This window comes from Apostichopus japonicus, chromosome 14, assembly GCF_037975245.1.
Source record: "Apostichopus japonicus isolate 1M-3 chromosome 14, ASM3797524v1, whole genome shotgun sequence".
NCBI classification, from domain to species: Eukaryota; Metazoa; Echinodermata; class Holothuroidea; order Aspidochirotida; family Stichopodidae; genus Apostichopus; species Apostichopus japonicus.
Window position 1 is genome coordinate 25902798 of NC_092574.1, and position 27780 is coordinate 25930577.

A 27780-nucleotide genomic window follows, 5' to 3' on the forward strand; every position below is an offset into this window, starting at 1 on the left:
AAGGGAATAATCAATTCCACTTGCAATCCAGCTTAAGATGATAAGCTACAATTAATTTCACTTGCAATTGAACTTAGAACGATAGGTTACAGTTAATTTCACTTGCAATTCAATTTATAATAATATAATAATCAGCAGTTATATTTACGACGCTTAAGCGACCACAAATGTGGGAGAAACCAGCCAGGGGTTTATGGATTACAACTTACACGTCGGGTGGCTTCCAATTAAGCATTTTAACTCAAATTTGGAATCTTTTTCAATTTGGAAACCCAATTCAGACGGGAAAATTGTAGATTGTTCTTGAATAAAAAACCCAACTTAATATCACCCAGCCGGGTATCGAACCCAGAACATGCCGATTACTGAGCCTTATGAATACGCCTCACTGCTTAGGACTTAGGACGATAGGCTACAATTAATTTTACTTGCAATTCAACGACTCTCTTGTAAGATGCGGCTGTCGTGTGTGCTGCCAGGCCACCCTGCAGCCACCACAGGATTCTATACTTAGCATCACAGACTAGTTGCAAACTGATGCGGTAAACATATATAATGATAATAAACAAATGTACAAAGGAAATTGCTTTACAAGTAATATCATCACATTTATTGATTTTCTTTGGCATAGTGTTTGGTGAGTTTGCTCATGAAAGTTTTGTTATCCTATGGGCACCATATATTCCATGAAATAATTTTTGTTTCAGTTATTGAATTTTTACAAAATTTGACGAGTAAGTGGGACCTATTTTGAAAGAGACCACTTAAACAATAAGAATCACTGCTCATCTTTTTGTTCTTGTAACTTATTGCATCGTTGATTTTTCATTCCTGGCAACAGTTGCCATGGTAACAGTTAATTTTCCTGCGTAACTACCATTCGGAGGGTCACCCATGGTGGGGTACCCTAGGGTGACCAGAAATCCATGACTGTGGGAGAGGTAAAACTGTGTTTGTGTGGGTTGGTGTGTGGGTCATTGTGTGGCTGGGTGTTTGTGTCATTGCTTGTGTGAGTCATTTGTGTGTGTACAATTTTGTCAATAACGCCTAAACGAGTGGGCCGAATTTGTTCAAACGTAGTGGAAAGGTAACCCAGGGTCAACCCTTAAGGTGGGTCTGTCACTAGTTTAGATAAGCTCGAAGAAATAGAAATACATTAGGCATAAACCTACCTTTGCGATTCACATAGACATACTCAGTAGGTCCAAGAATCACACCATGGACTCTAATATGGGTGCCATCTATCGCTTCTACAACATGTGGAAATCCTCGCACAGCCATGAAGGCCCTCTGGTTTCGTTGCAATCCATCAGGGGTTGTTGGACATTTTATGAATCGACTGCAGTCCGCAGAGAGCATTTGTCACTGGCCTGCTAGCTCGACATGCTGTTGGCAATCTAACATCATTGGGCTAAGCACCTGGGTCATCTGTCAGAGACCAATGCCATAAGAACCGCAATGCAATAAAAAACCTGCAGGATTGGTGGTGGTGCTTGCCCTCGCCTTGTAGCATGCTGTATAGTTGCTCCTGCAGCAAATCTATTATGTTCAGCTGGCATGCAAGTCTGCTGACACGATATACTTTGCATACATTTTTTGGTCAGTCAAAAGATCCAGTGGGGTTAGCTCTGTCTCTAACTATTCTCTCCCTACGTAGAATACGTCGGTGTTCCCTCTCAGGCAGCCCAAATAGCCATATACATAGCCATATTTGATATACAAGCTAACTCACACATACTGAAACATGTAAAACTGGCAATGTTTTGGGGACTTTTTTAACCGCCAAATTCACATGACACACTTTTTTAGGTGTACTGAAGATTATTTTTAAAGCTAGGAACGATTTCAGTACAGAAATAGTTATGCATTCTTCTTAAATTGATTTATGAAATAGTAAGAAAGAAAATTGTTCCTCAAGTTAATAACAATTATCGTCTTAGGAGCAATTATTATAATTCCGAATCATTTATGAAATAGAGCCCAGGTGACTTTGATCCGTGTCAGTTACATGTGAACTTGTCTAACTTTTCACTGTATGATCTGGTGGGGGGGGGGGCTATAGGGGGCGGATGCCAGTGACACAAGAAGACTAAAACAAACACTAAACCTGTTCTCTACTTTATATCTTGCAACGATATAATTAACTCGTTTCTCTTAACTTGCAACGAGCGTTATTAAAGTAAAATAATGAAATAAAAATATAGAACTGACTTACAACTAATTTACTCCCAGGAGAATCCTTAATTAATACCAAGTTTTCCCCAAAGATATAAAACAAAACATTAAACATATCCGATTAAAACACAAACAAACACACACCCACAAATGGTGTAATTAACCGCTTAATTAAGTAAATTGTTAACAGGATTCCTCTCTACTTCCAGAAAGTAGGCGTCAACGATCTCCTCAGAGTCGATCTCAAAGTTAGTACAGTCTTTGAATATGCGTTTCTCTCTTCTGGGTTTTAAGTAATATAGCCACGATTATGGGCTCTGCTAATGAAAATAACATTTTGTGAAGATGATGCTCTCCCTTGAAATGGCTTTAGCGAATAAAAGCTATAAAAGGATAAATGTGTCGGTTTCCTCGTAAAAGAATGTACAGTATGTCGACAGAATGATAAAACCAAAACTACGGTATGGAATGTTTCCCCGAAAGGTAATTAGGGAGGTATAGTGAAGAATTTGATATGCATAGACTCCGGATGTGCGACCTGAATAATTTTCAGATGACATTGCAAAGGTCCTACCTGTAACGCGTAAAATTTGTCACAAGGGTTCTACTCGCGTAATGGGTAAGGTTGGCATGTTATATACATTTTTGAGTAGCCAAAGAAGAACTTTATATCATAATACATAAAATATAAATGTTTCTTTTACGTCTTCTGCCATGCAAGCAGTTATTTTCGTTAAATATATATTTCCTTTCCTTATTTTCTTTTAATTAAAAGCCAACTTACCATACCCCTACCAACATAATGGACTAACCTATAAGCTTCAGGTAAATGGACTATTGTATGAGTGGTTACCAATTTCTGTATCAAACACGACATGTTTTAACATTAAAAGACATGTTAACTACATAATGTTATGAACATTTACTAATTGAATATAGTACGGTACCAAGTATAAATTTCATATTCCTTTGATAATTTTATTCTCAGTACCTTGACAAACAGTGCAGACTCTATGATTTTAGTCACAGCAGCCTTTTTGAGAAGCCATGGCCTAACGGTCGCTGGCCAAAGATTTGTACCAACGAAGTCTAAGGCTTTGAGTACAGCGTTTCTGTATGTTGCCTTTCGTGCTTACACGTTATCCTCTCCTATCCCACGATTTCCTTATTTCCCAGTCACCCATCCCATAATCTCCTTTCGTGTGACAGGTTGACGATACAAAACAGGCCAAGTAGACGAGGTCAATTAACCAAGAACAAGGTTTAATGAGAGAAACTTAAAAAGAAACGCGTTAATAGGAAAAAAAGTTAGAAATAAGACAGAATTATAAAAGAGAGATGGAATGACATATGAAAATAAAACAATGTTATCCAGTCAACACCCTGGTTACAAGTGTAACCAGAATGATCCTATTATCCAACTGGTTGTAACCACATATATCTCTTATGTCAACTGGTTGTAACCCGATTGCCAGAGAGTACGACTAGTGCCGGATTCACACCCTTTGGTGCCAAATAGCACAATATAATCTCCCCTCCCACCCCAGCCCCTCCCCCGCCCCATCTTATGAGTTTTGCCGATACAAAAATATATAGTTGATATATCTTGCCTGTACGAGGAATGTGCATGGAGGCTCCTTGACCTTGGGGGTCATTGCGCCTGCTTAGGGGGGGGGAGGGGGGCACAGAACGTGGAGGGCCCTAGATTCACGACATGAAGGGAGTGATACAAGCTTACAACTAAACGTAAATTGCAGCTTTCACAATATTCCAGCCCTGGGTTCTCTACAAGCATAAGGCTAAACATAAGTAATATAAATGATGAAACATGGATGTATATGATACATATTATGCCTGAAACACAAGCCACTTTAAGACTTCTCAGCTAATGTTTCCGTTGAACTCTAGGGTTATTTATTATCCATAGCAATGTTCTCATCCGTTCGATTCGACGAGACCTGATGTTTACCATGGGGCTTGATGACGTCACCGACATTCTCTTGGACAATTCCTTTCCTTCGGCGTCGAGATACTGTCGCCAATATACAATCTATGAATTCGAAAATGGTTACGATGCTAGCTCCACCGAATAGACCCATATATGCGCCAATGTCACCTGAAATTGAAAGAACCACAAGGATGGATAAAAATGGAAGACAAATGGAAAGGAATAAAACCGAAATGAGGAATTACAATGGTTTGCTATAATATAATAATTTCGTTTCGTTTAGTTTATTTGTTTTTTTTCACAACATATATACAACAAATGTAGCGAATAATGAGAGTTATGGAATGTGAAAGGAAGTGCATCAAGAAATCCCTGTGGGCTTATCTAGTGTTACACTCCCTTTACATAGAGTACACAAATAACTTACAAAAAAGAATGAAGAAAAGAACTAAGACAAAGAGAGGCAAAAGAAATGAAGGAAAGAGGAACCTCAATCTCAGTATAAGTTGAAGTAAAATCTCTTTAATTTGTATTTAAACGAATTTCGAAAAGGCAGTGTGACCTGATATTAAGAAGCAAAGAATTCTATCTGATGCTTGTACGATGTCGATGGCAGTGGCGGAGCTAGGGGTATTGGTCAGGGGGGCGAGAATGTTCTGTAGGGGCGCTTTCGACACTATCTAAGCAGAGCGCCACCACAGGTTGGCGCGGAGCGTACAGAAATTTTTTGAGTAAAGATACTCCCTAGATCGCCGGAAATGACCCTTTCCGGGCCTTGCTAATTTTCAGATAAACGAAGAATAAATAGGTGTCATCGCCATTTTGTCAGAAAATTACACCAACAAAATGTGACAAATGTCAATAGGTAGATGAGAGCGCAATAAAAAAGTCAATAATCGCGAATAAGTAAAAAGTGGTGAAAAGCTGCAAAGGGCGCCAACGGTCCATATGAGTCCGTCAGGGGGGGGGAGGGGGGACATCCGCCCCCTGACTATATCGACGCTCCGCCACTGGTCGATGGCTATATTTTCCTACATTGGTGTGAATGCGATTAGGGCGTAAACTTTGTATGTGTCGTGTGTTCTAATTGTGAATGGCATGGTTGTGAACAAGGAAATTGTCGAAAGCAGGTGGGACCTGTCCATAAATAGCTCTATAGGCAAATGTGACTACATATACATTTATTAAATCAGGGAGCTTGCGGATGTTAAGATCTTTGAAAAGTTTACTTCTATGTTCATTGCAATTGACAAATAAAACGTGTCTAATTGCTCTTTTTTGAAGAACAAAGAGTTTTTTTTCAGCATGTGTGACTGGTACCAGACAATACTAGTATGCAGTATGTAAACTGTGGTGCGATTAAAGTAAGATATAACGAACGCAAAATTCTCTTGGGTAAAACATGCTTAAGTTTTGAGAGAAAGCCACAGCCCTTAGGAGTTAAATAATGGACGTAGCTACTTACTGTTTAGCATAAAATACACACTGGAACAAAAGAATCATGACAGCTGTTTTTAACCAGAAATATAAGCAACTCAAAAGAATCTTTGATTTCTAGTTCCATCTTTTCATTTGACCATTGTTATAGCACTAAGGTTCTTGCACTAATTTTGATGCACATATCAAGTGTAAACTTTATTCATAATATTTGAGGTTGGAATTACTAAGGTTTACAGAATTTGCAAAATGGATGCACATATCAAATATTAACTTCAACTATCCTTTATTAACATTGTCCTGCATGCCGTTTAAAGGAACGTTGCAAGGTATGAAGAAGGCATATGGCTGCAGAGGGTGGAAATGTATAGCCATGCAAGCGCCGCTACACAGCCCTTTAATTATCACTAGCAAATTATGAAACGCCAAAATGCATGAAGTTCCGAAAGCCTATCCATGTTCAGGCGGACGCTATATATATTCACTGATATATGGCTGATGTAAATATAATGTGTTGCTACTATTAATGGACATATATACTCGGTATCATTTTACAAACTTGAGCAAGGTTAGAGCGTCATTGTATAAGACGTATTGCAGAACCCTAAGATATTGAATATTGCACACTGCGCATACCCCGCGCTAACTGCAGAAAGCTAACAGCTAAAGAAAACAGAAAAACTAACAAATACTATGCTGATCTGTATACAAGGTAAGATACATGATATATGCATTATGTTGCTGTGTAAATACATGATTCGTTAACAACAGCGGCACATATCCATACCAGCTACACATTAAGGCACGTTACCGACAAATGAGTAAACCAGTATGGACCCATGATCTTATACGGCATGGGTATATCTCTCTGAACACATGCATATCCGATGACCGTTTCGGCGTTCAATATACAGAAGGGCAGTAGAGTGGATGGTTTTTTGGATGAATGGAGTTACAAGATGTGATGGATTTTAAGTCACTTGAGAGGTGGACTCGAGATGAGAGTCAGAGATATTTCTATTTAGAAATAATGTAAAGATAGAATGAGTGGAAACGCTCAAATAGATTGTCTTAAAATGAAAGAATGGACTAGTAGCAAAATTAACTTCAAGATTTTCAAATTTCGTTCACTTGTCACATAAGTATAATATACATGTATGTTAGTTAAAAGACTTGCACAAGATGGCATCTCGAACATGTGTTCACTTAAGTAGCGTCCCCTATCATTTTTTAACTTTCCTTCCACATCCCCCCCCACCGTTCCTTGGGCCTTTCACCCCTACTTTAAAACACACATGCCATACCTTTTGTCATTCGTGACTTTCTCAGTCCTGAAGGAAACTCTCTAAAATTGTACAGATTGAAAACATTCGATCCTAAACTTTTGATAGAATTCTATGTTGTGACGATTCACTAACGCTACGATTTTAATGGCGTATGATTGGTCATGAGGGTATGAATTTAAAGAAACAAAGCCAAGAAATACTTGTATGCCGCTAATATCACACTTATAAATCAACATATGACTCAATTATTTCAACTGTGTAGGAAAAGTGACGCACATAAAGTATAACTTGTTCCAAAGTTACTCTCCAATTTCAATTCGCTATGGCTTAAATTTTAATCCGTAAAAAGATTAATATCATTTGATTTATCTTCTAGAACGTCCGATGATATTTGTGACCATTGTTCTACAAAAAGGGAGGTCAGTTTAAATTGTAAAAGAATCATTATGTATGAACCGGGAGAGGAGAGGGGTGGAGGTGAGTGAAGAACTTACTCTGTAGGGCGAAGTAATCATAACTCGGGGTTTGTGACAGTTCTTCAATCCCAAGAACATCGAAAAATAAGTTCAATTCGAGAAAATTTGATCTGAGGAATCAAAAGAGAAAATTTTAATAAAGACAGAAATTTGACTTAAAATTTCAAGCGTTCGATTTTAAGAGGGGGGGGGGGGGTAGAGGAGGGGGTAATTTAATACATATTGTCCTGAACAACATAGAGTGAAGTTTGTCAGTTAAGCATTTTCGTAGGCAACGAATGATATATGTTTCTTTTTTTTTCTTCTTTTTTTAATTCATGACGTAATGTAAAATATTAAACCAGCTGTTTGTGTTTTAAATGTAACGTTTCATTTTAAGGCAAAACATGAAATAAAAATATTGTAAACTTTTATGCATAATTGATGATTTCAAATGTTTTAATGCTTTTAGATCATCTAAGGATCTTCATATTTATTTTCTAGTTTTTGTTTCGTCCTTGCCCTATAGAAAAAATCCAAAATATGTATTAAATTAGATATATCAAATATATATTAAGCTTACCGCAAGAAATCTGTTGTCTTATTTAAATTATTTGCTATGTAGGTTGCTTCGAAATCTGAAGGCCATAGAGTGAACGATATTTTCATCTCATACGCCTCCTCCTTGCAAGGAAGGGAACACTCACACGATGAGCATAGATCCGTGATGTTATCTAATATGATAGTGACCGAAGTAACAAAGATCGTAATCTTCACATTGCATCATCACGCAATAAGACAATATAATATGTTAATATATGCAATGGATAAAGAAGAAAAAGATGACCAATACACTGATTTCTAAAAGTTGTGACATGCACTGTAGTCATGAGGGAGTCCCATAACAACACCCTGCTGCAACGTGCTATATGTAATACCCTATAGTACTTCACTTCAGTATAAAAGCTATTGAAATTTATGGTGTCAAATTATGTCAACAAAATTCTCTGTTGACCTGTTAAATTATATTCTAAAAATTGCGTGCCACAATTAATGTTTATCTATTCATACCAAATTGGTCACTTTCCAAGGCCGTCAGGGGGAAAACAAGAAAAGACAAGAAAAAAAGTCATGGAGTTCCATACCCTCCATGTGATAGTTGTTGGTTTGGTCTATCCTGGATGCAATTTGTATCAACAATAATTGATACCATTACAATGACGATTTTTGAGTCCCCAAGTTTACTTCGACTAAAATAGATATACAAGTTTTCAAAAGGATTTTTTTTTTTTAAGGTTATTAAGTTTGAAATTATATTTTCACACATTGAGGTGTATGTGTGTTATATGAGACAAGCGTATATGTCTCACAAAGAAAGAAAAAAATGCTTACAAGTTGAAACCTAACCACTATTATATATGCTTACCAGGTATCCTACCATCAATATGTTAGATGTTAGCTTGGGCTACCATGCTTGTCACTTGAGAGAACAAAACATGTAAATAGCCTCCTACCGTTACAGTTTTGAATTTTTGTGTCCCGTTTCACGAACGAACTTTTAACATTTCTTTCCTCTTTAGAATGAACCTGGGCACGAAAAACCAAACAACAGAACGACTGATCCGCTCTCAACCCCAGCCCCCTTTACATCAAGACTGTGACTGTGTAATGATCGTGAGGAGTGTATTACGATTGCCCTACAAGGGGAAACATCATGATCTCAGACAAAATGTCGAGACTTACACATATTATTAGTCCCTAAGTTTAGCCTGCTAAAATAGATATAAAACTTTTCAAAAGTATACATTTTTGTTGGTGAGGTTATTAAGTTTAAAAATCTTGTTTTCATAGATTGAGGTGTACTACGTGTGTTATATTATACAAGGGTATACCTCAATACCTAAATCTTTGAGAACGTTGAGTGCCTACCAAGGCTGATTGTTTAGGATAGGAGTAATACTGCAGACCTTTGATTTCTGCAGCTTTTGAACGGACTAAGCGTATATCCATACACATATATATACGTATTATTCTCATTGTTGTATGTTTACCAATCCATGACGTCACGCCATCTTGAGCGTTTATAAGGAATGACGTAACAAGTACAGCGCCAGATTTTAATATGCATCAAGGGGCACTGCATATATATTCAGTATTGGGTTTTAAACTTTTAAGTTTTAACGCTTCATCGATCTAAATATATGCAGAATATTACTATTTTACAACTATTAATAAAGGCATTATCTTGCAACATTTTGCTTAACTTGGAAGAAAATGCAACTTACTTATTGCTGGGAAAACACATTCCAGAATTTCCCTTAAATTGCAGAGTTCTTCAGTACCTGTCAGTACCGAAGAAAAGAAAGCTTATAGGAAACAACACTGAAGCTGCAGTGAGAAAGTTTACCGTAGTTGGGTAATGAAGGAAATTCAGTTATTATGTGATTGCTTGACTGAAAAACATAATATGGGCATATGTGGAGAGTGTAATTGAGTGTGAATGCGTGAGGGGAAGGGGAGGTGTGGGTGGGTGGGTGGGTGGGTGAGGAGGTATCAGAAAAGGTGAGGAGTCTCGGGAACACGAGTGGAGATTTGTCAAGGCAAAAACGAAGGGGGGGGGGGGGTATTTTTCTGGATTTGGGATATACGGTATATTATATTTATTGTAGAAAGGATGTGATGGAGAAAGATGAGTTTTTCGTGAGAGTAATAGTTCATAGTAATCTGCTACATATCTTGAATATGCATAACCTGTATTTGCATAATCTGTTACATATGCATTCAATAGTTTTGTAATAAATTACACATTAACATCTTCACTCGATCGTATCCTTACGAGACCGTATATATGTTCTCTCTCTCCTTTTTCAAAGATATTTGGAAGGGAAATGCTTGCTCTCGTCAATAAATATGCAATTTTTCTTAGAATATTCCAATAAATGTATGCCTATATAACTGTGATGAACTATATGTATGAATTGTGGCCTGCATACCTGGGAACTGATAGTATCGACATCCACAATACTTTGTGATACAGTCAGCTTGGCATTCATAAAAGCAGGCTTCAGCAGAATAACTGATTGAGTGTTCGAGTTTCTTATCGCCGACACAATTAGAACTAAACGGATAGGGCAAGTTTGTGCTCTGCAAGGAATGAAAATACAAAATTGCAACTTAAGATTTACTTTTAAATACCACTAATAGTCTCCTTAATTCATATATCAGGGCTTCTCAGTTCGGCTCGCGAAAAATGTTGAAGTCTATTTCAGTCTAGCCCCCGAAAAAACGAAGAAGAAAAACACACAAACAAATATTTCATTAATCGAGGATACGAGTGATTAGGCCACTAAGAATAGTATATCCATATACCTCGGCCTAGCCTGTAGATTGTTAATCTGACTATAGTGGCCCTAACCAGGTCTTTTGCCTTGTCCCTTCAGAAAATTACTTGAGAAACCTTACATATTTAACATAAATTTACAACAAACGGAGCGACGGAACATCGTCAACATGAATTCATTGATTCGACATTGATTGTAGGTACACATTATGTTATCTACTTTGTAACATCAACACGTCCCTGCACTGTCAGCGTTTCTGCATACTGTATTGCTCATCCGCGTACGGCTTTATAGGGCAGAACAGAACCCACACTCTTACACGGTCTATACTAGACACTTAAGTGATATTACGTAATTATTACTCTACATTTGCATATAATCACACATTTTGCTTGGTGACCCCAATTTTCAACGTCATCATCTCGGTCCGGGTAACCCTCCAGTGAAGGATGCTATGGCCTGGGAGGGGGGGGGGGGGGTATATGGGGAGGATATATTTGTGGTCACATTTGTGGTAACTAATTAAGCGTCGTAAAAATAACTGCTGATTATAACTATTATTAAACTCACAGTAATATCAAATATATAATTGATTTATACCCCACGCTAGACCTACATTGATGTAACTTACATTATATGTGAACATATACCACACTTTATATGCTACTTATATTGATATAACTTACATTAGCCTATATATGTACATAACACACATTATACTTACAGTGATATAACTTACATTATATTTGTACATAACACACATTATACTTACAGTGATATAACTTACATTATATGTGTACATAACACACATTATACTTACAGTGATATAACTTACATGATATGTGTACATAACACACACTATACTTACAGTGATATAACTTACATTATATGTGTACATAACACACATTATACTTACAGTGATATAACTTACATTATATGTGTACATAACACACATTATACTTACAGTGATATAACTTACATGATATGTGTACATAACACACACTATACTTACAGTGATATAACTTACATTATATGTGTACATAACACACATTATACTTACAATGATATAACTTACATTATATGTGTATATAACGCACACTATACTTACAGTGATATAACTTATTCTGACAGATGTCTTGAAACCCGGGGAAGCAGAGATACCGAACTGACCGACTAGAGGGAATTGTCCTTTAGGATGTACGAAGATCTAACAGGAAAAGACATGAACAAAAGAAAGGTACAAATAAGCATACATACTTAAAGGAAGTTAAATACCTCCATTACCACAACACGTTACCCCTGTATACATATACCCACCATCACTCTTCTCCTCCCACTCGTCTAACCTCCCCTCTACTTTCCAAGGCACATCCCCTCCCGCATGTTCATCTTTACAAATAATTCCACTACCAGAAAAGTTTGCTCAATGACGCACTATATTCCCCCTGCCTCTCCTCCTGTAAGATTTCATTTCTTTGGATTCAGTTGTAGGAACTCTTGACGTGAAATGAATGAATACCTTAAAGCCAGCACCCGTGTAATAACCCCAGAAATAGTCGTACTGCTCCGCCGATAGTCTCAATCGCAGCCCTTGAGAACTTCCAGCTTCGGTAATCATTAACTCCGAATTAGAAATCGAGTTAAAGGTATAGCACACCTGCGTATGGAAGAAACCAAAACACCTCCTATTATGAATTGGGGGGTTATAAAATGACAATTCTGAGGGAAAAAATAATATTGAAAATATTCCTCTAAAGTCCACTTTCTTTGAAGATTTAAACAATAGAAGGCTCCTCTGACATAAATGTATATCTTGACGTTTCTTCACCGCTTATAGACTATTCGTATCTAGGCAAGACACGGAACGCCAAAAGGGCCACAGGAGATGATAATGATATTAGAATACATCATGTTAATATAAAGGTACTTTTGTATTACCACGTATGTAGACCGCCGCCAGTTCCTTTATACTATCATCTTCAACTATCGATTAATATCTGGCAGTATTTCAGTAAACAAGTAGGACTTTTAATAATACCTTATATATAATGGAGAACAAACCCCAATAAACTATAAGGGAAAGAATTAAGAGGATATTCCTTCGGCAAATGATTGTGCCAAGCTTATATAAATCACTCCTCGGGCTCCTATATTTCATGAAATAATAGAGTTTTAGGTCATTTAACAGGCAGCAAGATTTCTTTTAGCGTTTGCGCAATTGGAATCGGGTTTCCATGGAAACTTGTTTCATACCCCGAAATCGGTAATGACGGTGGTAAAGTTGTGCGCTCCACATGTTTCTTCCTGGTTCCATGTGCATTCTATTAACATATCATCTAGCTGGTGGGCCAGTTTTATGGCCACCTCCGTCATGTTCAAGTAGTCATCCATATCGTGGAGATCCCAGTCAATATCAACTGAATCACTGGTGGACAGAGATGTTAGAACCTAGAAGTAAAAAAAAACATGTATTTAATAGAAAAGATGCAAGCATGCAGGTAATACTGGACTTTTCTTGCTATTTGATAAGCCTCCTGCGATGAACATGCGACGTATAGCCACATCCGAAAAATAAACAGTTCGAAGTTAGCGGGCAAAATAGCCGATAAACCTTGGTCACTAACTGGACCAAACATTCGTAGATCCCTACACCACCCGCCCCATGTCTCGTCTCGAAGATATCATTATTGTAGCCAATGAACTAGATTTTAATGCTTTCGCAAAAAGACACGCAACTTTACTTTCCGTGTAAAACTCTTTCAGACTGGACATTCATACTTGAAATATGCATTGATAATATCCGTGTATGGATGGCAGAAAATCGATTTAGTACTAAACGATAGGAAAACAGAAGTGGTTTATTTCCACAGTAAATTCAGAAAGGATAAGAAAGAAAAAAACATCATAACCAATTTCAGAGTCGGTATATGACTCATGTTAAACCAGTCTCCGTTGTCCGAAAATTTAGGAGTGCATTTCGATGAACTTTTCCATCTCTGGTCATGTTTCAACAATGTGCCAGTCTGCAACATACTCGTTGTACCGTATCGGTTTAACTCGTTAGCTTTTATACCACAACAGCACAGAGAGATTGATTCGTGCATTTGTTACATCACACCTCAATTATTGTAATAGTTAACTGTATGGAACTTGAGCACCAGCAACTTGCACGTCTTTAAAGGTGGGATCGCTCGTAAATTCTGTACCTCCATGGTCCTTCACACCACCCGATTCAAAATATAATATTAATACTGCCCTCAACTGGTTCGTCGCTGTTGTCTCGTAATTTCTATTAGCAATCCCGTATTTACGGCTAGTAAGCAATAAACGGGTTTGGGTTACTAGAGCGGTGGCCTTGACGAAATTCCTGCATAGCTTCTTGTCTGCGGCAGTGTCAGTGGTGTGTGTGTAGTGTGCATAGAAAATTCATATACTCGGCAGCACGTATGGTCACAGGTACTAGGAAGCTCAAACTCATCACTCCCATATACTGGTTGATCTTCACTGGCTACCTGTCTCCGCACGGATTGAATTCAAGTCTCTAGTCATTACATACAAGATTATAAATGGCACTGCTTCTCGATATAAATCTCAGCACTATGGTCAGTCGTGCGGCTCTTCCCGGGCATTGGCAGATTGCCAATCGTACCGGACAGAGGAACAGGAACAGTCTGTGGAGGTCCGGCTGGAGCCTAGCAGCTTCGTCCAGAAAACTTTTGGTGTACGATTGTTTGCTTACTTTGCACCAGATCTCTAGAATGCACTAACTAAATGACATTAGGACAGCACCATCATTAATTGTGTTTAAATCACTTCTAAAACACACCTTTTTTGGAAACATTTTGCATTCGTGCATTATAGGGATCTTGTCATGTTGTTTTTATTATTGTTTTAGTCATTTATATATTCTCTCAAGCACTTTCTGTACAACTTGTCAACGTCGACAATTTTTATCGCTGTTTTAATATTTTATTTTACCGCTGTATCAACTTTATACTTAATGGTCAAGTGCTTCGAGATCATATTTTATTTAAGGTGCTATATAAGAATAAAATGATTATTAAAAATGAGTATTATGTCACTATATATGGCAACTTTGTGGCGATGGAAATGTAACATAGGGTATCGCTGATATAAATGAAGCAACTGTACAAGAGGTGGTTATGTACGTGATTGGGAATGAGGTGGACTAGGGTGGGTGTACACTGCTTAAAGGGGTGCGTATGATGTGTAAATGTATCTATTGAATTGATATCAGTATGACGATATATAGTTAGTAGTACATCGTCCATAAATTATGGAGAGAAATTTCCAACACTATAATTTACATTTCAGGTGGAACCCCCAAGCTCTTTCTCTCTCTCTCCACCTCTCTCCTCCTCTCTCCACCCCTCTCTCTCTGTCTTCTCTCCCTACCCGCACCCCAGCCTTACCCCTACTGACCCCACTCACCAAAAAAAGGTTTAAAATGTCGTTAAAATGAATTGTTTAATTTTAAGGAATTCGACAGAAAAATCTTTACCGAACAAAAGGTCCTGCGTAAGAATTTGATGTTCATGCTATTTGTGCTATGAAAATGTAATTTTTACTTACTTCTCGCAAAAGAGTATAATTCTGCAAATGTGATTTTCGAAATTGGTTGTAATTACAAATTGTGACGGCAGGGAATTCTAGATTATTGACATAGTTGAACATAACGGCTGTAGAAATTGGATACGAAAAGTATTTGGTCAATCCGTTGACAATTCCATAAGCGAGCCAGACAGCCAAGCACACCAGCAAAATCAGCCAGCATATTCTGTAAATCAAAATAATTTAAAAAAGAGAGATAAATAATATAAAATAATTTTAAACTAATTCGTTAATACTGTATCTCCAAGTTTATAATTAAACTCGGCAACAGAATGTTGACAATCATGTTTCGTTATTGTTACTATAAATTGGGTACTTTAATTGTTCGTTTTCCCTTTTTTTTTTACTTCCATTACAGAAAAAAAATGTCTTCGTTTCAAAATAACCAGACTGAGCATTCGTTTGAATTTTTTCTTTTATTATTGTCAAATTTTGTCGGTGGTGAATATTTACTTTTTCATGTTTTTTAAAATACCTGTATCTTTATGTAAGATAGATGAACACACTAAAAAGAATCATAGGATATGTTTTCCCATAGACGTAAAAAAAAAGAACAGTTTTAAGTTAAGATAATTAAATATTGAGAGCAACTGGGCCCCGGTTACATGGTAACCCGAGAATGAGAGCAGAAATAGCTGTATATGAATAATGGTTATAAAATGGTAATAATGCAGGTATAGAAACGAATATTCGGTTGATTCCATGGCAACCTACGAAATTATACATTGGCAAGTTAGAATAACACTGTGGTCCGAGTATTAGATTATATAAGGGGCGGGGCTCCCTGACAACCGTTTCTTGTCGGGTAGGGGAAGTGGAGTTGGAACCTTCTAACACGGTGTAGATGACCGTTCGCTACGTACCGTGCAGTAAAGGGGCGGGGGGGGGGGGGCGTCCTGACAACCCGTTTCTTGTAGTGTAAGGGGTAAGACAGCATACATTATAGCACGATGTACAAGCCCATTCGCTATATCGTACAGTCAGGGGAGGGGGGGGGGGGATCCGTCAAACAATTCTTGCAGGGTTAGGGGTAAGACAGTTTACCTTCTAGCACTATGTATATGCCCATTCGCTATATCTTAAAGTTAGGGGGGAGGGGGGTTGTTCCGACAACGATTCTTGTAGTGTTAGGGGTGAGACATATATACCTTTTAGCACGATGTACATGCCCATTCGATACATGTATCGTAAAGTAAAGGAAGGAGGGGGGTGTCCGTCAAACGATTCTTGCAGGGTTAGGGGTAAGACAGTATACCTTCTAGCACGATGTATATGTCCATTCGCTATGCATCGTAAGGTTAGGGGTGGTCCCGACAACGATTCTTGCAGGGTTAGTGGTGAGACTATATGCCTTCTAGCACGATGTATATGCACATTCGCTATATCGTAAAGTTAGGGGGGAGGGTGGTCCCGACAAACGATTCTTGCAGGGTTAGGGGTGAGACAGTATACCTTCTAGCACGATGTATATGTCCATTCGCTATATCGTAAAGTAAGGGGGGTGGTCCCGACAACGATTCTTGCAGGGTTAGTGGTGAGACTATATGCCTTCTAGCACGATGTATATGCACATTCGCTATATCGTAAAGTTAGGGGGGGGGTGGTCCCGACAAACGATTCTTGCAGGGTTAGTGGTGAGACAGTATACCTTCTAGCACTAAGTACATGCCCATTCGTTATGTATCGTAAAGTTAGGGGGTCCCGACAAACGATTCTTGCAGGGTTAGGGGTAAGACAGTATACCTTCTAGCATGATGTATACGCCCATTTGCTACGTATCGTACGCCATGTAGAGTTGTTTCTTCAGCAAATCGGCTTGCCCTGGATTTGGTCACCTCATTGCGTTGTGGTCCCCGGTCGTTCATGAGGCCGTTACTTTCATGTGAACAGCTGCAATCTAGACAATTCACGTAAGATAAGTTTAAACATTAATGGATTAAAGTGGCATCGTATCATGGCCTCAAAATTTGGTATAAAACTACGGCAATGCTTTAAAATGGTAAACAAACAAACTAAAAGCTTTTGGAAATTCTCTGAGAGTTTTGTAAGAGTTGTTTCATTAATATTCATCGTTCTGATACTCCAGAGGAAAGCTAGTGAAGGACGGTATAGCGAAGGACGCTAGTGAAGGAAAGCTAGTGAAGGAAAGCTAGTGAAGGAATTAAGGTAGTGAAGGAAAGCTATTGAAAGAAAGCTATTGAAGCAAAGCTAGTGAAGGAAGGTAGTGAAGGAAGCTTGTGAAGAAAAGCTATGAAAGGAAAGCTAGTGAAGGAAGGTTGTGAAGGGAGGTAGCGAAGGAAAGCTATTGAAGGAAAGTTATTGAAGGAAAGCTAGTGGAGGAAGGTAGTGAAGGACGCTAGTGAAGGAAAGCTAGTGAAGGAAAGCTAGTGAAGGAATTAAGGTAGTGAAGGAAGCTAGTGAAGGGAAACTAATGAAGGAAGCTAATGAATGGAAGCTAGCGAAGGAGCTAGAGCTAGTGAAGGAAAGCTAGTGACGGAATTAAGGTAGTGAAGGAAAGCTATTGAAAGAAAGCTATTGAAGGAAAGCTAGTGAAGGACGGTAGTGAAGGAAAGCTAGTGAAGGAAAGCTAGAAGAAGAAATTAAGGTAGTGAAGGAAAGCTATTGAAGGAAAGCTAGTGAAGGAAGGTAGTGAAGGAAGCTTGTGAAGAAAAGCTATTGAAGGAAAGCTATTAAAGGAAAGCTAGTGAAGGAAGGTTGTGAAGGAAGGTAGCGAAGGAAAGCTATTGAAGGAAAGTTATTGAAGGAAAGCTAGTGGAGGAAGGTAGTGAAGGACGCTAGTGAAGGAAAGCTAGTGAAGGAAAGCTAGTGAAGGAATTAAGGTAGTGAAGGAAGCTAGTGAAGGAGAGCTAATGAAGGAAGCTAATGAATGGAAGCTAGCGAAGGAGCTAGAGCTAGTGAAGGAAAGCTAGTGACGGAATTAAGGTAGTGAAGGAAACTATTGATAGAACGCTATTGAAGGAAAGCTAGTGAATGGAGGTAGTGAAGGAAGCTAGTGAAGAAAAGCTGGTGGAGGAAACTAGTTAGCTATATATATATATATATATATATATATATATATATATATATATATATATATATATATATATAATATATATATATAATATATAATTGAAAACGTAATGAGTTGGAAAATTTAGAACAGTGATTCGAACCCGGGCCTCCCGCTTTATATATATATATATATATATAAAATATATATATATATAAAATATATATATATATATATATATATATATATATATATAATATATATATATATATATATATATATATATATATATATAGGTGATTGGAAGTAAAACAGCCAATGTTTGGTTTTTGCAGAGCTTTCGAGCAAAACTAGCTCTTCTTCAGTGCATGATCACCGAAAGTGACAAGGAGTAGCAGGAATTGAAACTGTTTTATAGAGAAGATGTCGGCATGATTGTAAAGGCAAAGCGACTTACTGATTTCTGGTGAATTGAGCAGAAGTTTTAGAAATTCGGATTATTTTAATCCGCGTTGGATTATTTTAATCCGATTCCGTCGTAATTGTAAAGGAATTGTTTTGGTTTATCTGGGACGGCAAATCGTTTCTGATGTTTAAACCGAATGGTACCGTGGTCTTTAGGTTTAGTTCCCAGAAATTTTCTTTCGCTTTCCTAGATTTATCTGTCCAAGAATCGTTCTGGTCAATGGCAATAACACGCAAATTCTCAATTGAATGATTTTGGAGATTGAAGTGATTTGCAACAGGTTGGTAGATCTTTTTTGTTTTGATCGCCGATCTATGTTGTGTCATTCTCATTCTAAGAGTGTTTTTGACTCTCCAATGTATTGTAAGTTACAAATATTGCAGTAGATGAGGTAAATGACATTTTTGGATAGGCAGTTAATTTTGTGCCGAATTTGGAACGTGCGTTTGGTTTGGTTGCTCTGAAAGGCCCCGGTCGAATCGACAAGTAAGCACGTTTTGCAATATTGTGTACAGGGCGATGATCTTGTAGTTTGTTTTGCTTTCCCCTAATGGGGTGTCATCCCGAAAGGATGCCCGAACTAAGATATCCCGTAGGTTGCTGGGTCTTTTAAAAGCGATGACAGGTAATTCTGGGAATACTGATTTCAGGCGTTCGGTGCCTTGAAGTAGGTGAAAATTCTTCTGAATGATATTAGCCAGTGGTGGGAGACCAGGGTGGAATTCAGTAACCAATGGTACCCTTTTGGAACTGGTTTGACGAGTTTTGTACGTCAATGTTTCGGTACGGGGTTTGCTTTTAGCCTTTTTGATGGCATTTTCAATAGTACCCCGAAAATACTGTCTGTTTAGGAGGTGTTGTGACAGTTTTTTAGTGCGTGAATCAAAATCGACTTAAGAGGAGCAAATGCGTCGAATGCAAAAACCAAACATTGGCTGTTTTACTTCCAATCACTTACCTAATTCAATTATTGTATCTCACTAGAGATCCAGCCTTTCTCTAAATGCAGCATAGTTGTTTAACAGTTGTTCCGTTATTCCTATATATATATATATATATATATATATATATATATATATATATATATATACATATATATATATATATATATATATATATATATATATATATATATATATATATATATATATATATATATAACGAAAATCCACGTTTACTTCAAAAGAAAATATGATTAGAGAAAACCAGAGAAATAAGAGATGACTCATAATTGACAAATAAGGAGTAATGATTTAGAAAATATATTGGAATTTTCGGTACCCCTGGGACCTTCGTCAGCAATACTTTCATTCGACTGCCAAGTATTGCTGACAAAGGTCCCAGGGGGACCGAAAATTCTAATATATTTTCTAAATCATTACTCCTTATTTGTCAATTATGAGTCATATCTTATTTCTCTGCTTTTCTCTAATAATAATAATATATATATATATATATATATATATATATATATATATATATATATATATATATATATATATATATATATATATATATATATATATATATATATATATATATATATATATATATATATATATATATATATATATATATATATATCGATACAGGTTACAAACGCCTACAGTGGAATTACGACCTTCCTTACCGGTTTAGAATCTCTGGACATACAATCAGCGTCCATGGCCTAGTAGGTTAGGGTGTCCGCGTACAAAGCGGGAGGCCCGGGTTCGAATCCCGGTGGAGGCTGGAAGTTTTTTCACTGTTCTTGATTTTCCAACTCATTACGATTTTCATATATATATATATACATATATATATATATATATATATATATATATATAGATATTCATTGATTACTTATTTATTAATTTTTGACAGTATAAACGTACGACTATTAACAGCCACTCGTTCGTTTCCATTTCATACATTATCAACGGTGTACTGTGAGGGATTGCGCCATAATACATTATGATTGATGAAATTTCCGTCACACTTTATATGAGTTTATGACAGATTGGATTGGTTCCTCGCGCTCAGTTTGAAGAGAGCAAACATATGCTGCTGGATCCATATCAACATATATATTTATTTCCGAATTTTGAGCTTATGTAGATTCTAAATACTAGTAGCTTCTAAACTTGTATACGAATAAGTAAAGAGTTAAATTCTGTGAATAAATCTCACTGAAGAATTTCGTTTTTCCTTTTCATGTGTATGGTAGAGAGCGCATGGTCAAGATATACGTATGTGGAGATAGAGGGGAGGGGTAGTGGGGGAGGGGTAGTGTGGGAGGGGGTAGTGGGTAGTAGGGGAGGGGTAGTGGGGAGGGGGTAGTGGGGGAGGGGATAGTGTGGCCTTCTGTCAATCATTAATATAACAAGATGTGTATAGAAGCAGGGGCGTCAACCATTGCGGACAGGGGGACACGTCCCCCACTTTCGGAAGGGTTGAGGGACACAATGTCAATGTCCACCCCCTTACCCGGGGTTAGTGACTGACTCGTGTAGTCGCTAGGCCTATCAGGTTCATAATGACTCGTGTATCTCATAAAGGGAGCTCAAACATTGTGCTATGAGATAAGTAGTTATTAATGTTTTATTCTCATGTGCTCAACCCGCCTATGAAAGAGAGGCCATTTCAACCAGTGGCGTAGGAAGGTATTTTTGAGTGGGGGGCTGAAGACTGATGGCCCGCCTGGGGGAAGGGTCTAAGGGGAGGGGGTGTCCCCCTCCCCTTTGGAATTTTTTGCATTTCCAGGTGGCCTCAGATGCAATTTGGTGCAATATAGCACACTTCAACACCCACTCCATTTTGTAAACTTAATTTTGTATTTTCACCTGGCCTTAGATGCAATTTGGTGCTCCAAATGAGATATTTTTTCTCATTTGGAAATGAAAAAGGGGTTTTCGGACTTGCGAAGCGGGGGGGGGGGGCGGAATGATACTTCCGCCCCTCCACATTTTTCACTGGGGGGGCTGGCGTCCCCCAGCCCCCCCCCGGTTCCTACGCCCTTGATTTCAACTGCATTGAAATAAGGATTACGGATTTTATTTAAAGCGTAATTTAAATGAGGAACCGCGCCCATTAATCGCTGAGGCTATCTGCTAAGCCTGGATGCTAAGCTGCAAGTCATGTTGTTGTTATAACCATGGTACCCAGTTGACCTCAATTTTCTACTTTAGTTGCTACGAACATATGTTCACAAAATATTTTATATGTGCTTAAGTTAACTGATGCTAAGTACATGGACCGTAGCCTGCGGGAGGGGGTATCTACCCCCCCCCCCCCACCTCCGAGAGTTCTACTTCCTAGATTAAAGTAGGCCTGCGATAATGTGAATGCCTGGACAGTATCCACTATTTCATTTAGTAATATAGTGTTCATATCATTTATTCTGATGTCATTAGTCAGTAGTGTATAACGTCAAGACTCTGGGCACGTTTTGTAGGAATGGCGTTCGAAAAGAACACAAGGTAGTTTCTAAGAAAAGTCTCACAAGAAAGGACATGGGCACGAAAAACCAAACGACTGATCCGCTCTCAACTCCAGTCTCCGTGCATGAAGACTGTGAGTGTGTGATTATCTTCAGGTGTGTAGCACAATTCCCCTAGAAGGGGAGTATAATGCTAAACATGATCTTTAGCCATGCAGAAGGCTAATTCTCATCACGTACTAAGTATGCACGATCGCGGAGGTGATCACCGTGCCTGCTTTTTTTGGTTTTCACGAGTTTTGTTAGCATAAACAATAAATGTAGAAAGCTCATGATTTAACCTGCGTGAACAGTGCAACAGTCTAATGTGAAACTACTGTTCATAAATGTAATAATTTCCCCTATATGTTTTAGACAGGCCTATCAGTTTCATTGTTAGCCATATATCAGTACCCAAATGTTCTAACTAAGAATATTAAGGCACAGTCCCACATCCGGCCCACCCACTCAGCTCATTTGCGACCCTCCCCTACCCCCCCCCCCTAGTTGATCCCTTTTTGGCACGTAAAACAAATAATGGTAACCGTACAAAATCCAAAACCTGAAGTCCCCATTTGGCTTCCCCTCGGCATATAGCCTACTGCCACCATGCATGGGAATGCCCTAGCGTGCTTTATATATTCAATTACCTGTGTAAAACAATCAATAAAGCGGAGCTTATACAATAACGTGACGTCCTATTCTTCTACAAAGTGATTTTTCTAATTAAGCTTTTTTTTTGGGGGGGGGGGAAGTGTAAATTTCTAAAACGTGCATCTCAAAATAAGAATGTTTAGATGCAACTAACAAGACCTGGGAAATGCCATTTTCGACAATCTGGGAGGCATTTTTGCTTAGATAGTGTCATGATGGTCCCTTCTGGGAAATGGCCCACCCGCTATAAATACCTTTAAAAAGGCCCTGGTATATTCGCACGTCAAAAGCATCCCGATGTAACATTTGGACGGTATATGTTTGCTTTTTAAATGTACATATATAATACCATATGTGTGCATGTTGTAAACATATGTGAAACAAGATTATTTTATTCGTGTGTGCAAAGTATAAGAATATTTCCATTTTTGGTTTAAGTGTCAATTTTATTAATCGTCTTAAAGGGCCTACGTTACACCCGGATGTTAAATAGATAAGTCTTACTGAAGTTAAGTTTAATCACTTGTCAGATGTGACTATTGTAAAATATGTTTATGACTGACATATCAATTCAGGGACCAAACAGAAGCAAACTTGAAGATTCTAGATGTGAGTCCGCCCCCTGGACCCTTGTGGGACTTCTCCCCTGGAGCCCACCCGATCAAGGCTTTGTCGCGACACTCCTTCATTTGTATCCATGATCAGTCATTTATACCCCCCCCCCCTCACTTTTCAGTTGGGATTGACCGTTGACGCACCTGTTTAGAAGTAATTCTTCCACGATCATAATTTATCAACGTAAATCAGTGCATGGCAGTAGACACTGAAATAAAATAACAGTAAAAGACATCGCTGTTTATTATATATTTTATATCATGTTCCAAATCAATTTCCAACTTCCGCGTTTCCACGTTACCTCTGTTGATATAATGCACCTTCTAACAACAAGAACAGCTTTTTGATATCCGTTTATATGCATGTATGTCGATACATGTATTAGCATGTTATAGTATGTTATAACTATGACGAGTTAGTGTGGTCATACTGAAGACCAATAAAAGAAAAACCAGTGGTCGATATTGTAGGCTAATTTAACCATAGCTATGAACGTAAAGGCGCGCCTATTTTGAACGTTTTCACGCGCTAGTTTTGAACATAGAAATGTCATTATCTAAAAATGTCGAAATTGTATCAACATGTCAAAAGCAATATAAACACGTCCAAAATTAATATCAGCATAAAATTAGGTTTGTGAGAAAAAAGAAGAGAATTATTTTTACTGACTGTTTGTCCGGAACCGTACCTTTTAAATGTGGGGTAGACCATTAATGGAGCCTATACTTGTATATTCGTTTTGCAGACATCCGCCGAATGACGCATTATGATATTCTGTTGGCATTGATAACGTTCATAAACTCGACCCATTTCACATTATGTACTCGGTAGCTACGGAGCTGCACGCAGACGTGTGGGTATATATAGCACGGAGATACACATAACATATTTGGCCTTAACCTGCAAAGATTGTACAAAATTCGATAAATCTTTTTGAGTCTGTCGATTGATTTTGAGTTTCTTTTTTTTTTTTTTTTAAATAACTGACTAATATAGAATTTTGTGTATAAGAGTATTGTATAACCTACATGTCTTTCTACAGTTTTACTGTCTATCTTTAAGCCACGCAGCATCGTGCCATTGCGAACAAATTTTATTTCCTTATCAGCATGAATGTGGTCTATCTAGTATGCATTTTGTTACTATAAAGCAGACCGCAGAACCCGCTTCAATATATCAAATAGCATTATAAGACACAGAAGAATTGACCACTTCAAACATTTTAGCGTTGACAATCACGTGCTTGACATTTTAGTGTAAGAAAAATAAATAAAGTCAGTATATTGCCTATACTATATGTATCTATAGTCCCGGCACAGTACAAACTTAATATGCGCCGTGTACTTTAGTGACTGGATATAGCCTTGCTAATTCAAGAATTGTCGATATTTAGAGATAGTGATGTTTGCATAATTGTGCAATTGTTCTACATAGGCCTAACAGTATTATTTTTAGTCGGCACTTACTAAATTTCTGGAACGTATCTTTAAGTGTAAAATATGATTAGGCCTACATTTAGTAGGCATACGTGTATGGCAAGCCATATAGGACAAACACTGCATAATATATCCGCGTATTAATTGGAATTTATACGCGTATTAATTGGAATATATACGCGTATATATTTTTAGCCAAACATATGGCTTAAATATATCCGCGTATTAATTCTAATATATATACACGTATTAATTCGAATATATACACGTATTAATTCGAATATATACACGTATTAATTCGAATATATACACGTATTAAATAAAATACATATGGGGATTAAATCCAATATATGCACGGATTATTAGAAAATACACGAAAAAACATTTCCGCTCTTGCTGTGTACATATACCAACGATAAATGTTTTGGCGGGCTCGCGAGATCGCTTCAAAAAGCGAAACTTTACACATGTAGGCTACAACACATGTATATTCGAATTAATACGCGGATATATTATGCGGTGTTTGTCCCACATGGCTTGCCATATACGTGAGACTAAGGCTAGGTCAGTTCGTGTACTACACAAAACCATTATATCATATCATATAGTATCACGTATATACCGGAATGCAATGGCCGGGTGACGAGTATTTATTGCTGCAAGCATGCACTGGCATTCAGTGGCCTGATTGTTAGTGGCATAGACTAACGAAATCAGTAGTTACAGTAAAGATTAATGTACTTCAGTATGTATACCATACAGGAACGATTAAATTAGACATCGTCACGTTTGCCAACAAACCTAAATAAGTGAATCAAGCACAGAAGGTAACTGCATGTTTATATATGAGACATGTTTCTGTGTTCTTTATTAGGTTAAACTGTCAGTAACTCTCTAGGAAGAGGCATATACGGTTTGCACCACAGAGCGCTTGACGGGTATAATATATACCATCCAATAGCGTATGAATATACCACTGATTTGGAAGAATATGTCTATACATTCCCAGCGAAAAATAAAGTTTTAATGACAGATATCACAGAGGGTCAGTTATATGCATTTCTAAAGTATTCAGTAGCATTTCAATTTCAATCAATGATGTTACAATTAAGTAAACCACCCCTTTCCCTCCGCCACATTGGTTTACAGATAACGTAACATGTTTTGTTCTTACGGCAGTGGCATTCCATTTTAAATCACACAAACAACAAGTTACCGTCTCGCCCCCCCCCCCCATCGGGTCTCCCCCCCTCCACCTCATCGGCTCGATTCCCGGCATGCCCATGGTCACCCGTCTTGCGTTGCGGCAAGCTTCAGAGACTAGCGAGTGGCGACTACCCTTACGGGTACCCTTACACACATGTAGGCTATAGTTATTTAATCTATACTACACCCGGGTTAACCTGCATGTAGGCTATATAAAATGTTGGGTACCTACCGGTGGTTGAACCAATGTACTGTTGGGACGAAGTAGGCCTATACCAAAACACGTACTGCAGCAAAGTCAGTTGTCGCCAACACCATTCAGTGATCAACACAGAGGTTCATACATAGATGAGCGATCGACCGACCGCTCCATTAAAACTGATTCCGCAAGAGTGAACTTACTTGATTTTAACACTTAATATCGCAATACTCTGCATAAACTGTGGAAAATGATTGATTAGTTTATTAGCCCTCGCTTATATCAAATTATGATGTACAGTGTTAGCCGTTCTGTGTATATAGTATAGTCTTGTACGGTCTACATATATATCTATATATAGGCCTTTATGTATTTGTATGTAGGCTTAAGTGTATCGTATATCATGTACGCAGAGCACGACGTGTTATACTATATCTATACACATACTTCCTGTGACCTTTTGCATTCCCGCATGACTACAAGTTTCATATATCAATAAAAACCAGATCACAATAGGAAAGTTTGAAGAAAGAAGTAAACCGCTGGAAGCCGAACTAAAAGGTTTGCTTCGTCACGGTTTGTCAATTGGGGACTCGAGAATCATGAATATGGCGGATATACATAATTCCCGAAAACACTAAAAGGTTGGATGGGGGGGGGGGGGGTACCAGGATTAAGGGTATATTAGGCACTAGGCCTGCGAAGTCTTGGAAGTTAAAATTCCTCAACACTATATCTAAGCGAAGCGTCACTACATGGGTTGGTGCGTAGTACCATACGAAGAATTGTTTTGGCTAGTTTTAATTGGGTAAATACCTCCTTGATTGCGGAAAATGATACTCGTATCCCGACTCACGCTCGTATCCTGAGTCACCCGATTCACGCTTTCTCTTATATCCATCCGATATGTTATTTATGTTAGCTTTCAAAGGTACCTATACTGTAAACTTGCTGATATGAAAGCAAAACAATAGGAAAGTTGGACGGCAGCCAAATTAGAGAAAGAAAGAAAAACTGTGTTCATGGCATAGAAGTAGGGAAGGGGAGAATGACGTAGTTGGACGATCAGTGAAGCCGAGACAGTTTTGATTACGTCATGCGCTGTTGGGCAAAAAGTCTTGTCCGGAAACGGCGCGTAACATAATTAAATCCAATGAAAGTGAACAACTGAGAAACCTTCTAATGCACTAAAATGGTTATTTCTTGCTCAGCTTTTGGCTGCACCAATCGGTACAACCGTGAGAGCAACATTCAATTTCACAGGTAACTTTTCAGGCGATGCTCATGACGATAATGCAGGTTCCAAGCTTAATTTCGACAGAATAATAGGCCCAGCTATCCGTCTGCGCTGCAATGCGCTTCAGTTTTATAGTTCTTTGGTCCAGGGTGACCAATACACAACCGCGTGCGATGTACAGCCTTACATATACATTATCGTGTATGTGTGCGTGTGACGTTGGCAT

The 27780-nt window shown here is 38.1% G+C and overlaps 1 protein-coding gene and 1 long non-coding RNA gene across 4 annotated transcripts; one reads left to right on the plus strand and one right to left on the minus strand.

The window, feature by feature from the left end:
• Positions 1 to 2102: 2102 nt before the first annotated feature.
• On the minus strand, positions 2103 to 26679 carry LOC139979421 (acid-sensing ion channel 1C-like). Of its 3 annotated transcripts, none has more exons than XM_071990191.1 (11): positions 26351 to 26678; positions 17018 to 17171; positions 15236 to 15440; positions 12896 to 13090; positions 12162 to 12299; positions 11751 to 11849; positions 10295 to 10445; positions 9587 to 9643; positions 7885 to 8035; positions 7341 to 7432; positions 2104 to 4291 (listed from the first exon to the last, which is right to left on the minus strand). In XM_071990191.1, the coding sequence occupies exons 2-11, from the start codon at positions 17137 to 17139 to the stop codon at positions 4086 to 4088; spliced, it is 1416 nt and encodes a 471-aa protein (XP_071846292.1). In that variant the 5' UTR covers positions 17140 to 17171; positions 26351 to 26678; the 3' UTR covers positions 2104 to 4085. The 3 variants fall into 3 exon arrangements, with proteins under 3 accessions (XP_071846294.1, XP_071846292.1, XP_071846293.1); XM_071990192.1 differs by having other exon boundaries at positions 26521 to 26673; XM_071990193.1 differs by lacking the exon at positions 17018 to 17171 and having other exon boundaries at positions 2103 to 4291; positions 26351 to 26679.
• On the plus strand, positions 17180 to 18440 carry LOC139979425 (uncharacterized). Its single transcript, XR_011797153.1, has 2 exons — positions 17180 to 17833; positions 17921 to 18440. It is a non-coding gene; the product is annotated as an uncharacterized lncRNA (long non-coding RNA).
• Positions 26680 to 27780: the final 1101 nt, after the last annotated feature.

Coding starts and splice junctions, on each gene's coding strand:
- LOC139979421 (XM_071990191.1), bottom strand. CDS start 17,139: ATGAACGACCGGGGACCACAACGCAATGAGGTGACCAAATCCAGGGCA. Junction 13,091..15,235: donor ATTATACTCTTTTGCGAGAA/GTAAGTAAAAAT, acceptor TTTTACTTCTAG/GTTCTAACATCTCTGTCCAC. Junction 4,292..7,340: donor TGATTACTTCGCCCTACAGA/GTAAGTTCTTCA, acceptor TTTCAATTTCAG/GTGACATTGGCGCATATATG.